Genomic DNA, 12,263 nt, shown 5'->3' with positions numbered 1-12,263 from the left:
GCAGTGTTTCTGTCCATTATTCTGTGCTGAAGTGTGAACCTTCATTCTTGAAACTCAAAAAGACGACCTCTGGTGCCATGTGATTTATTAGAAATAGTCTGACTGCTGAGAACACCGGGACAGGAGGAAGTGTTGAGGTGTGGTGTTTGTGTTTAGATTGTATTTTTGTGTGTGTGAATGGTTCATGTGGATGCAACAAACTCCTACCTGGTCCTTTGCTCAGAAGAATGAGTTTTACAGGGGCATTTCCCTGAAGCAAGTCAACTCAGCTTCTGTCAGAATGGATCACTTCAACAGGTGGGGTGGGGCAGTGTTCACCTGGCCAAGAGTCACTTGTGCTTTTTTTTTTTTTTTTTTATTGTCAAATGCTGCTGACACTCAGAGAAACGGAAAACTCTGAGATGGAAATCCCCAAACAGCAGAGTGGACACCACCAGCCACTGAAACATTGAAGTTTCCATCATGACACATTAAAACAGTTCTCCAGCTCCCTCTCTGTAAAATAGGAATTCTGAACAGTTTTCAGTCTGCTTCCAGGATCAGACTCGGAGTTTGTGGAATTCACACAGTGAAGTCTTTTGGGTCAGATCCTGTTTTCCTCATAGACTGTCTCTACAACAACAGTATGACTGAAACCCCCTCATGGGCCCTGCTGGTCTGTGTGGTGGTGAGAACAGTGAAGAGGAAGTCTGTGTCATTCGTTTTGGTTTAATCTCAGCAAGCTTTGCTTTCTGGCTTTGGTATTTTGTGTCCTGTAGTTTATACACTGGTGTAGTTTATGAACACCAAATCTCTTAGTTGTTTTTTGTGTCACTGTGAACATGTGAACAGTGAAACAGTAAGATACTCGTTTATGGCACACACACACACACACACACACACACACACACACACACACACACACACACACACACACCGTTAACATTGCAGGTGGTGTACTGGGCAAAGTCAACTTTCTTTTCACTGCAGGAACTTTCACTTTCACTTTGCACTGTCCTCGTCACCATGTGAATGATTTGTGTTCTGTGGTGGAGTTTGTATGTAGGACAATAAATGGACATATTTCAAACATGCAAAGGATCGCCTCGACGACATCATTCAGGCCATAAAGGGAAAATCGAAAATCCGGGTTGAATAACCGCAGGGGCCTTAAGCATAGGCTTAGCCACTACACTGTTTATCCAACATTTCAGGAACAGTGTGCCTTCAGCTGTCTCTTATTTCTGTCTGATGTAACCCAAATTCATGTCATAGATGACTTTAACTGTTCATAAGATAAGGGGACATATCAGAGATCAATCTGCCTATGAAGGACTTAAAAAAGATCTAAATAATGACAAATCCTGTCAGTTCTGCCTTAAACTGATATATCAAACAATCACTGATGTGTTTCCCTTTGCCTTTCACTGCCACAAGTCACCTGTTTCATTCATTTTAACCAACATTTGTTGTCAATAACGTGACGGAAAAACATTGTTCTTACATGTATTTAGTGGGATTAGTTTCTATCAGGTGTTTTAGAAACACTGGAAAGACAATCTTTACTCCTCAGGTTTCACTTTATTTTTATTCAGATTTAATGTTTGAGTCACAGCACGTTTGAAATGTGTTGTTATTATTAATTTTTGTATTGTTTTTTTTGGAATTAGAATTTGTCCAATATGGCTGATTGTACTTTCAGGATATTTATATTAATCCACACTGTATTGTTTATCTAAGTGGCTTGAATCTCAATCCAGGAGGAATAAACCTAAAGCTATTCAAGCTGAATGTGCAGAGCGGGGGCTCGACCCTCCCCATCCATTCCAGAAAATCCAACCCTGACGATATATTAATAATCAAACTCAGTATTTATGCAGTTATCTATATGAAAACATTTTTACTGTTTGTTTGATAACTAATGAAGAGACTTCTTAACGATGCAAACATCAGAATTACATTGAAGGTTTTGTTGCTCTTGACCTTTGAATTTATATTTTTCTATAGAAACATTCAAATGTGCCTTAACAACACAGTGATCATTGAAAGGAGTAAAACTCAGTCTTATTTCACTGCTGACTCGGTTTTGTTTGGATGAGTTTATAAATTTATCTGAGTAGAGATGTGGAACATGTCTGCATTGGATTGTCTGTTATTCTTTCTCACTCTTTCATCTCACGTTGCCTTCATGATGAATCTTGTTGATTTGTCACTCTGCTGGAAACGAAATGGACCAATAAATGTTTTTCTTCTGAGCTTGAGTCTTTTCTTTCAGACGGTAACATGGTTGTTGTCTTATCTTTCAGTGAAGGGAGGTGGAGGTGGAGACGGCCTGCCGTCGGAGAAGTCTTGTGAGAGGAAGTAATGACTCAGGTGTTGGCGAACAGTGGCACCCGCATGTGTGCACAGAAAGGATTGAATAAAATATGAAAGAGAACAAATTCTTTCACACAAAAATGAGAACTGCATTTAAACAGTAACAAAAACTCATCTTCATCTCTTTTACATCTTGTAACTTGACACCGTCTCTTACATTGCTCCACATTTTCTCTTTGCACTGACGCTTCAGACACTAAGCAGTAAAACCACCATGAACTGAGCAAGTTTTATCATGACGACAATACACCTGAACCAGATCATGGTTCATCTTTAATTTCAGGCCTTCAGTCAGTGAAAAAGTCTTCTTCAGACTGAGATAATGGATCATGTGTGATCCAGACACGGTAAATGTGTGTGTGTGTGTGTGTGTGTGTGTGTGTGTGTGTGTGTGTGTGTTCTCGTATTTCTATCCTTGTCGGGGCCAAATGTCCCCACAAGGATAGCAAAACGTGGAACGACGTGCCTTGTGGGGACCTTTTTCCGGTCCTAAGTAGGAGAAACAGTGTTTTCTTGACCATGTTGTTGTTACTGAAAAAAGTAAAAGTGCAAAAACATTTCTTTAGGGTTAGGCTTTGTTGTGGTGTGGGTTAGGGTTAGGGTAAGGGTCAGGGTTAGGGGCTAGACATGAATGGGAGTCAATGGATGGTCCCCACAAGGATAGAAATACGAGACGGTGCGTGTGTGTGTGTGTGTGTGTGTGTGTGTGTGTGTGTGTGTGTGTGTGTGTGTGTGTGTGTGTGTGTGTGTTGTAGCTGTGGCTGCTCTGAAATCATCAAATCTCTCACTGAAAGAATGAGAAGGCAACAAGTACAAGACTACAGCAGAGTCCTCTGGACAAAACAACAGGAAGCAGTGTTTCTGTCCATTATTCTGTGCAGAAGTGTGAACCTTCATTCTTGAAACTCAAAAAGACGACCTCTGGTGCCATGTGATTCATTAGAAATAGTCTGACTGCTGAGAACACCGGGACAGGAGGAAGTGTTGAGGTGTGGTGTTTGTGTTTAGATTGTATTTTTGTGAGTGTGAGTGGTTGCTGTGGATGTGCAGCAGACTCTTGCCTGCTCGTTTGCTCACAGAATGAGGAATTTGTCCTTTACAGGGGTGTTTCCCTGAAGAAAGTCAACTGCACAGCTTCTGTCAGAATGAATCACTTCCACAGGTGGGGTGGGGGAGTGTGTTCACCTGGCCAAGAGTCTGTTATGTTTGTTTGTTTGGTGTTTTTTTTTCTTTCAAATGCTGAGTCTCAGAGAAATGGAAAACACTGAAATGGAAAATCCCTGAACAGCAAAGTGGACACCAACAACCACTGAAACGCTGAAGTTTCCATCATCCCACATTAAAACAGCTCTCCAGCTCCTCCTCTGTAAAATAGGAATTCTGAACAGTTTTCAGTTTGCTTCCAGGATCAGACTCTGAGTTTGTGGAATTCACAATTCTGAGAACACAGTGACTGTCTGCAACGACAACAAGATGACTGAAACCCCCCTAATGGGCCCTGCTGGTCTGTGTGGTGGTGAGAACAGTGAAGATGGAGCCTCTTTCATTCTTTTTGGTTTAATCTCAGCAAGGTTTGCTTTCTGGCTTTGATATTTATATCCTGTAGTTTATACACTGATGTGGTTTATGAACACCAAATCTCTTAATATTATTATTTTATTGTGCAACTGTGAACAGTAAAACAGTAAGATGCGAGCACTGAACACACATGCACACACGCTGAGTCATCACACACTTGTGTGTAACACAGTGGAGGAATTGCAGCTCCGTTGTTCGGCACAAATATGAACTGAACACAACCAAAATGTAGGCACTCTTCATTTGTCTCCTGCTGTTCCCAGAAGTCACATCATTTCTGATAAATCACGTGACACCAGAGGGTGTTTTGTTGTCATGCATGAAGCCATGCAGTTATAGGTGGACAACTGTGTCTGTTACTTGTCATTTATCCTGGATCCTGCAGCAGGACCCTGCTCTTCTCACAAGTCACATCATTTCTGATAAATCACATGACAACTGGTGTTTTTTCATGAACGGTGGGATGCAGTTAAAGGTCACTTGGTTTAAAAAAAAATGAATCACACAGGTGGACATCTGTTATTTATTCTAAATATAAAGATGCTGCGATGGTGATGTGTCTGGGACCTTTTAAAGTGCTGCAGAGAAAAATGGACTTGTCGACACTCTCTCTGTCTCACACACACACACACACACACACGTGCACGACAGTACAATGAAAGCAGAGGAATTCTCTGAAGGAGAATGTTAAATCTAAGTCTTGTTCTGAATGAAGTTTAGCTCGTGTTTGTGTTTTTCCCTCCCCTGCTCCTCTGTTTGCTCTCCAGTCTTCTTCCTGATTTGTCTTAGACTCTGCAGTCCTCATAAACGGGCCCCGCCTGCAGAGATCACTCTCTCTTCTTGGATTGCTCTCTCTTGACCCCACTGTTTCTGCACTTGCTCCATGTGCATGGGCGTGGCTTTATCAGTTTGATCTCTTTCCCTGTAACACCACCTGCTTCTGCTGTGAAAATGTTTGGAATCTGTTGTGGAACCATCTTCAAGTCAAGGATGAAAAAACATCAATCACTATTAATCAATGAGTCTAAACAACGATGCAGGATGAAGTTTTACCACTTCATATCACCTCCAATGACCTGAACACGCTGACTTTTTGTAAAACAAACAATCAAAGAATGGAGAAAAACTGAAGTTTACAGAGGATGAGTCTTTTGTTTTACTTTAATGATCCAATCTGCATCATTAATTGCAGAAGATGGAATAAAATTACAAACCGGAAAAGAAATCTTCCAAAAAAGTTCTTGAAAAGTGACAATTCAACCTGCTTACATTCAACACAAGCTTGTTTGACAAGACATAAAACTGAGGAATTGTAGCTGTCTGATAAATGACTACAGATCTAAATTGAGAGATGGAAAGAACCTGCAGATCAGGTCAATCCAGGTGGAGTGTGACAAATCAGGCTGGATTTAGAGCCAAGTGTGAGCCACTGAAGTTCAAGTACAGTAACATGATCTTCCTGTGACAAATGGTTTGACAGTATTTGATTTAAAAAACAAATCACTCCCTGTTTTGTTTTATCCAGATGAACTCTGATCCTTATACTGTTACTAACTCAAACTCTGAACTTAAGTGTGACTCTAAAGTAAAAACTGGACAGATAAAAGCTTTGCTGTTATATTCTCCATGCTGCCTTCTCATGGAGTTATTTCATTCCTTTTATGGGCACACACACACACGCACACACACACACCCCGGCAACCTCTGTAAACACTTGAGTGTTTACAGAGGTTACCGCTCTATCAACTCAGCCACTGTCGCTTCGGTTTAACAGATAAATCAGTGATTATTTTAGTAGATAATATACAGTATATACACACACTTCCACTACAACACCCAGTATGAGGTCAGAAATGAAAAACATGGCCCAACGTCAGTCCTCACACCTGCGGGCCAAGCCTTGAATGAATGAAGTGTGGATGAAGTGTGTCTTTGTACAAACATTATGCTCATGTATTACTATATGCAGAGACAGAAATGCAGACTGAACAGGAGGAGTGCAGGAACACCGGCTGCAGCTCTCACAGGGATACAGAACTCCTCATACAGGAGCAAAGAACACACTCAACTCCGAGACTGACACACAGGAGACAAGACGGACCAACGAAACAGAAGATACACAGAAAGCCCCCTATAAGCCCAAAGCACCAGGTGCAGGGCCGGCTCTAGGCATAGGCGAACTAGGCGGCCGCCTAGGGCGCCACGTCCCGAGGGGGGCGCCACGGTCGTACAAGGGGCGCCACGAAGCTCTGTGTTCCGTGTGCCCCGCTGTGCAGCGGTCCGACGCACTGCGCTCCTCGTCCTCGGCGCTGCCCGGCACTGATCGGTATTGTTCGGCATCGCTCCTCCTTAAATCAAATGAATCCTCACAGTGAAGAAGAAAAACGTGTTTCCAGCCGCGGTATCTGTCTATTGAGTTTGTCCTGCGTCAGCACCTGAATGAAACCAAGCTTGCTGCGGGTGCTAAAGAAAATAAACAATTATTCAGAAGACGTCAGATAAAGGCAGAAAAGAAAAGCTTTATATTTACTGATGAAACAACATACTGCACAGCCGAGCTTGGAGTCTGTTATTTAAGCGCACAGTGAAGACGATCGCAACCAGCAGAGAAGCACCAACAAGTCTCAGGCTCAAATCGAGCTCAAGATCCCCTGGTAACAGAACAAAAAGCTACATGTTTATTAACCCTGAATTTACATTCTACTCCCCTCCCAAAAAGGTATTCTATGGCTACACAATTTGTCCACAATTTGCACAAAAGCAACCGTTTCTGCTTCTTTTTCCAAGATACAAACTTTGCACGATAAAATGTGTTCAGTCACATTGTTAATAAATGGACACTAAACTCTACTTCTTTGTATTGTCTATGTGTTCTGGGAGTTTCTAGATATAATAAATGGCTGAGACAAGTTTGGCCAAGTTGCAGAAAGCTTTGTTTTTGTATCAGCGTTTCCACTGTCTCCACGGTGGTGGAGCAAAGGCGTTTTCAGGAAGTTGTGGTTTCCTTCCCCCGTTGCCACGGAGAAAGCTCAGAGCGTTTGTGAAAATTTCAACCTAGGGAACCATTTTCAAAAGTAGCGTTTTGTGTCACTTGAAAACATGTAAACAGGGCCTTCATCTTCCCTGCAGCTCTTTTCCTCTAAACCAGGGGTCACTAACTGGCGGACCGCGGTCTGGATCCGGACCCAGACACCATCCAATACGGACCCGGACTATATTGAGCGGAGCGGAGCGCGGCGTGCAGCGTGCGGAGCAGTACGGCGTGCGACGTGCGGATCGGTGCGGCGGCGCGCAAAGCGTTGCGGCACGGTGCCTGCATGCGGTGCCCGTCCATGCTTCACATGCGCGTTGCGCGTTGGTCCGCGTGATGTAAAAATCGTCATGAATTCCTGTCCGCTAGGGTCCGGCGGACCGATCCGCGGACGTCCGCGCAGCAACAAGATTTTGAGACCGCGTTGCACTCAGCTTGCGGCGGTGTACACATGCGCCAGACCGCAACAGCAAACCAAACATGACGGTAAAAGTGAAAGTAGAAGGAGATACAGCCTGATGGCTCCACTTACAGACACGGAAAGAGTGAAAAACTGGTGGAAAGAGAGAGCAGACTCTGTCTGGAGGGAGGAGAAGGTCCGCAGACAGAAGTGAAAGTAACTAATCGCTCCGGCGCTGCCCCTGCCAGTCAGAAACTGGAAAAAAAAGCTAAATAAACTTTAATACTTAATGATAACGTACTGACAATGTATGTGCTTAATTTTCCCTAAATAATCTGTAATAAATGAGCAGATAAACAGTCTGTAGTGCCGGAAAAGCTTCGAGGATGCGTGAGTCAGCGTTCCTGCATTGAATGTTGCGCACAGCTGAGCTCAAAATGTAGTATGGGAAAAATATGGGAGAAAGCGCGTGCGCATCGGTGGTGCGCGGACACTCCAAAGCGGATGCGGAAACGCGTACATGTGAAGCATGGACGAGCCTTGGGTTGGGGAGGCGCGGAGCGGCGCGGTGCCTGCATGCTGCGTCGGGATCCGTGAGTGGGGTGCTGGATGGGCCCCCCACGCCTTTAATTCTGGGCCCCCCAACCCTGGGCCCGGGACAACAGACCCGTTTGTCCCCCCTGTCGGCGGGCCTGGAGCCCAGTATGATCAGTCCACCAGGATCCTGACAGTCACTGCCCGCCCAGCAATGTGCAAATGAATGTTCCCTCAGAGTTGCTTGGATTTTGGGGCAACACAAAAAACCAATTATTGATGGGGAGGTTGTCAAGGAGTGCATGAATTCATTTGATTTGATAGTCGGCTATTGATGACATGCAGACACTCATAGAACTACTAGGTTACATATATCACACTAATTCAGTTCGACATTATGATGTTCCGGACCTTTGCTTTAACAAAATATCCCTGACCGGACCTTTGCGAATTTTAGTTGCATACCCCTGCTCTAAACGGTTCATCTCCAAATGGTTTATTTGGAGCAAATTCCAAAAGCATGAAATCAGCCTCTTCAGGTTTATCAGTTTGTTCTCTTGTCATAACAGTGGTTGTGTCATGTCGGCTAGCCGATTATCATTTTTATGGGTATAATAAGCCTGCTTGATACTGAGGGCACAGGGCAGGTGCTCTAGCGCCACCTGGTGCCTGTCTGTGCACTCCACTGGTGAATCTTTTCAGTGTTTCCCACAGCTATTCAACTCTCCTTAGACCTAAGGTAAGACTTTCCTCTTCCTCCCAACTATCAAAACAAAAGTTCATTCAGAGCTTTGACTTTTTGTTCAGATGTTGTATTTATTTCAGTTGTTTAAAGATACTTGTTGTATTCACAGCTTATGACCTTTTGTGTTTATTTGTAAGTTGTAAAGCATGTAATGTAGGAGATATGTTCTCTTATAATTAAAGGAAATGGTACCCAGCAGCACTTGTTTTCACTGAAGAAGGTTTTTACTTTCTAGAAAGTGTCTTTTTATTTCTTATTACTATTTTGGACATTACAAACCTGACTCTGACAGCAGTGCATCGGCTGAACCCTCTCTGGAGGCCTTCAAGGCCGTGCAGGACCTCATGTCCTGTAATGTACTCAAAGCAACAGAAATCATTCGATATAAATCTTTATTGACTGCAAGGCTTTGTGCTGAGTAAGGGATCTGCCGCCGTGGGATGGTTCGAGGTTCTAGGAGTAGTTGAGGATGTCGTTGAGGCAGAAGTCGGGCCGCAGGCTGTGGGAGGTGCAGTCCGACGTGTTCATGTTGCAGCGGCCGCAGTGGCAGCTCAGAGCCACGGGGTAGACCACGGTGGGGTCGATGCCCGGCGGGCAGTCCGGGATCTGGAAGGTCTTGTAGTACACCTCGCCGTACACGCACACGTGCTGGAACAACTTGTGGAACAACACCTTGGCCACAGGGTCCTGGGGGAATGATTTTCAGGACAGGCGTAGAAGTGTTTAGTTCAGAGGTCACGATGTCAAGAAAAGATATAACTGTTTGCAGAGAACGACCTGAGATGAAGCGAAGTCTGAAATCTGATCTTCTAAAGTGATTCTGTTGTTTCTCAGCATGAATGTTTTCTCATGACTTTGCTTTCTTTGACCTTGTTTGCATCTCTTTCTGTCCACTTCTCTGATCCATGTGTTTGACATTAAGCATGTCTGTCCAAGCCTGCAGCAACACTTCAAATGTAGACCAAAGCTCTGTTTACAATGAAAAGTTTCCAACGTTAACATGTTTTCTATGTGAGATGATGTGAAACATTAAGACATATTTTGAGCTGCAAATCATAAAGTATGAGCAATTTATTTCAATTGCATCTTTTTTTTTCTTTTCAAATTTTGCTGTATTTAAAATAAATTGCACCTGAATGGCACTTTCTAAAGTTTTGTGCAATGTGTTTATGTGCAAATAAACCTTGGAATGCCCCTGAAAGATGACCTACAGTTGAACATTTCTACTTTCAATCTTTTTTGTGAAAATTGATGATGAATAAAAACTGTCTGTATTTGAAGGAAATGTTGTTAATTCACTTTAAGTTAATTGAGATTGACAAAATGTCACTGTTCGGAGGATTTGAACAGCAGGTGAAATTCACATAACCAGATTTTCTGTGCAAAATACAGTTTTATCCACAGTCTGGGCACATAAACTTCTCACAGTTGGCTTCAGTGTTGCTTTAATATATTCAATCCCACTTAAATATTTAGAAATGGAACTTTCAGTGACCTGAAATAGTGATGTAAGACTGTCTCTACAGTCACTTTAATTATTAGTTATTTGAAGAAACATATAGTTGCAGTCGTTAATACATTTCTGTTATTCTAACACAAGATTTTCCTTTTCACTTTCAGTTGAAAATCATTTCATGTCACAAAAATAACACATTTTGTGTGGGATATATAGTTTATGGCAGCATATACTTTCATTTTAAGACATTTATATTTACAAGCTCCCACAGGCCAGATGAAGCTCCGTGGAGAGCCGGGTCTTGTAAACAGGGTTTGACACATGTGGCCTAATGCATCATTTTAAAGCTTTTTCTCCCCTTTCCTGGATTCCCTCTCCCTTGAGTTTGCAGTACCTTGGTGGGGCAGTGCCCGCTGCAGATGGTGGTTTCCACCGAGTGGCACCGCGGACAGCCCCTCTTCTCCAGAGACACCATGTGCTTGATGGGCTGACAGGAAGGCAGCTGGAAGGCTCCTGAGGACGGGAGGTGGTGGAAATACGCCGCAGACTGTTTTGTCAAACCAGCTTTATTTTTTGATGCACATGTATCCCTGTTTGATTCATGAGTCTCAGTCACACTGAAATAGCCTTTCTGTTTTTTTCTCATGATCAATTTTCATTGACAAGATGAAGTGAACATCAACTGTGACATGACTGAATATTTGCACTTTATTTTTATTTTCAAGATTTGTGATTTATATCTTTACTTCACTTACATTTGAAAAAAATGTATTTCCATGGACAGAAAATGAGTGAATACAGGATGAAAGCTTCTCACCTGATGGAGCCGACAGCCACATGAAGGACGCAGCTCCCAGAAACAACCCCAGCATCAGTCTGCTGACCCGTACCGCCATCCTGAAGGAGACAGTCTGTGGTTTCTACTCAGTCTGTGAATTATCTAAATCTTCACTCAGCTGGGAACTTACTCAGCTTGAAAATTATTTTTCATGAAGGTTGTTTCAAATATACATTCAGATTCACAAATGTGTCCAATATGTTGATGGTGAAGGTAAAAACGATCAAACTTTTCTATATTCCCACTTCCTTCAAGACATATGACTCAGTTCATAATCCCTCATTACTATATGTAGTTTTATTTTAACCTAAATTTGCATGCTGGGTGAAACTTCCTAGCATGTATTGATGATAATGATCTATTCCCCTCATATTCATCTATGAGCCTCAAACACACTTACCTTTCAGGAGCGTGCAGGCCTGAGTGTGCAGGTCGGCTCATCTGCTCAGTTTTTATACTGCACAAGGGTTTCTGGTCTCCAGGTGCAAAATCACTCTCATCTTGAATGTCACAGCACCTCAGTCCTGCCTGTTTTGTGTTTCAAGGATGGAGCTTAAAATCTTCACTTACCGGATTGGATTACCTATCTGTCCATTTTTAATCCTGTCAGGGTCATTTAGGAAAGGAAGTGTCCTGTTTAAGGTCAATGTAGAGGAAGTTTGTCTACTGCTTTAATTGGCAGACGTGCTGCATTTTCCACACTTTTGTTTTACTGGATGTACCATGCCATGCTGTGCTCGGACACACACTTGTACCATTACATCATTGTAATTTTCATGTTAGTTTGGTTTGTTGTGGAGATGAGTTTTGACACCAGACTGCTCTCTGTGCTCCATCATGACGAGACAATCCTGTTTTTACCAGAATTGAGGATCACCGTGACACGCTGGCTTCCTGTTTGTTGGTGCTCAGGTCTGATCCTCGCTGCAATACCTAATTCCTGTTTGGATCAATGTGTCGTGGTTGGTAAAATGACTCAGTGGACTCAAGTTACTTTAAAATGTGGGCTTTCATTCGATTTGTTTAAACTTCTTGTTTTTGTTTTGGTCACTGACGCAAAAAGGCAACATATAAAACAAATTATTTCCTGTATTTAGAAGAGAAATATTCCTAAAATTAAATAGACAGGTCATGGATTCAAATACTGACAGCCCTTTCTGTGTGAGGTTTGCATGTTCTCCTTGTATGTGTGTGCGTGAATTTCCTTCACGTATTGTGGTTTCCTGTCACAGTCAAGAAACATTCATGCAAGGTTAATTGTTGACCCTTAATTTGTCCTTCGGAGTGAATGTGAGTGTGTGTAGCTGTCTGTATTTCTGTTTTCAA

General features: G+C 42.7%; 1 protein-coding gene across 1 annotated transcript; it reads right to left on the bottom strand.

The window, feature by feature from the left end:
• Positions 1-9,084: 9,084 nt before the first annotated feature.
• Positions 9,085-11,001, bottom strand: lhb (luteinizing hormone subunit beta). The gene is made up of 3 exons (XM_030107191.1): positions 10,917-11,001; positions 10,494-10,612; positions 9,085-9,330 (listed from the first exon to the last, which is right to left on the bottom strand). The coding sequence occupies exons 1-3, from the start codon at positions 10,993-10,995 to the stop codon at positions 9,097-9,099; spliced, it is 432 nt and encodes a 143-aa protein (XP_029963051.1). The 5' UTR covers positions 10,996-11,001; the 3' UTR covers positions 9,085-9,096.
• Between the last annotated feature and the right edge of the window lie 1,262 nt (positions 11,002-12,263).

Source organism: Salarias fasciatus, chromosome 13 (genome assembly GCF_902148845.1).
Source record: "Salarias fasciatus chromosome 13, fSalaFa1.1, whole genome shotgun sequence".
In the NCBI taxonomy this organism is placed as follows: domain Eukaryota; kingdom Metazoa; phylum Chordata; class Actinopteri; order Blenniiformes; family Blenniidae; genus Salarias; species Salarias fasciatus.
The sequence above is the reverse complement of the archived record's forward strand: the minus strand, read 5'-3'. Positions and strand labels throughout refer to the sequence as shown.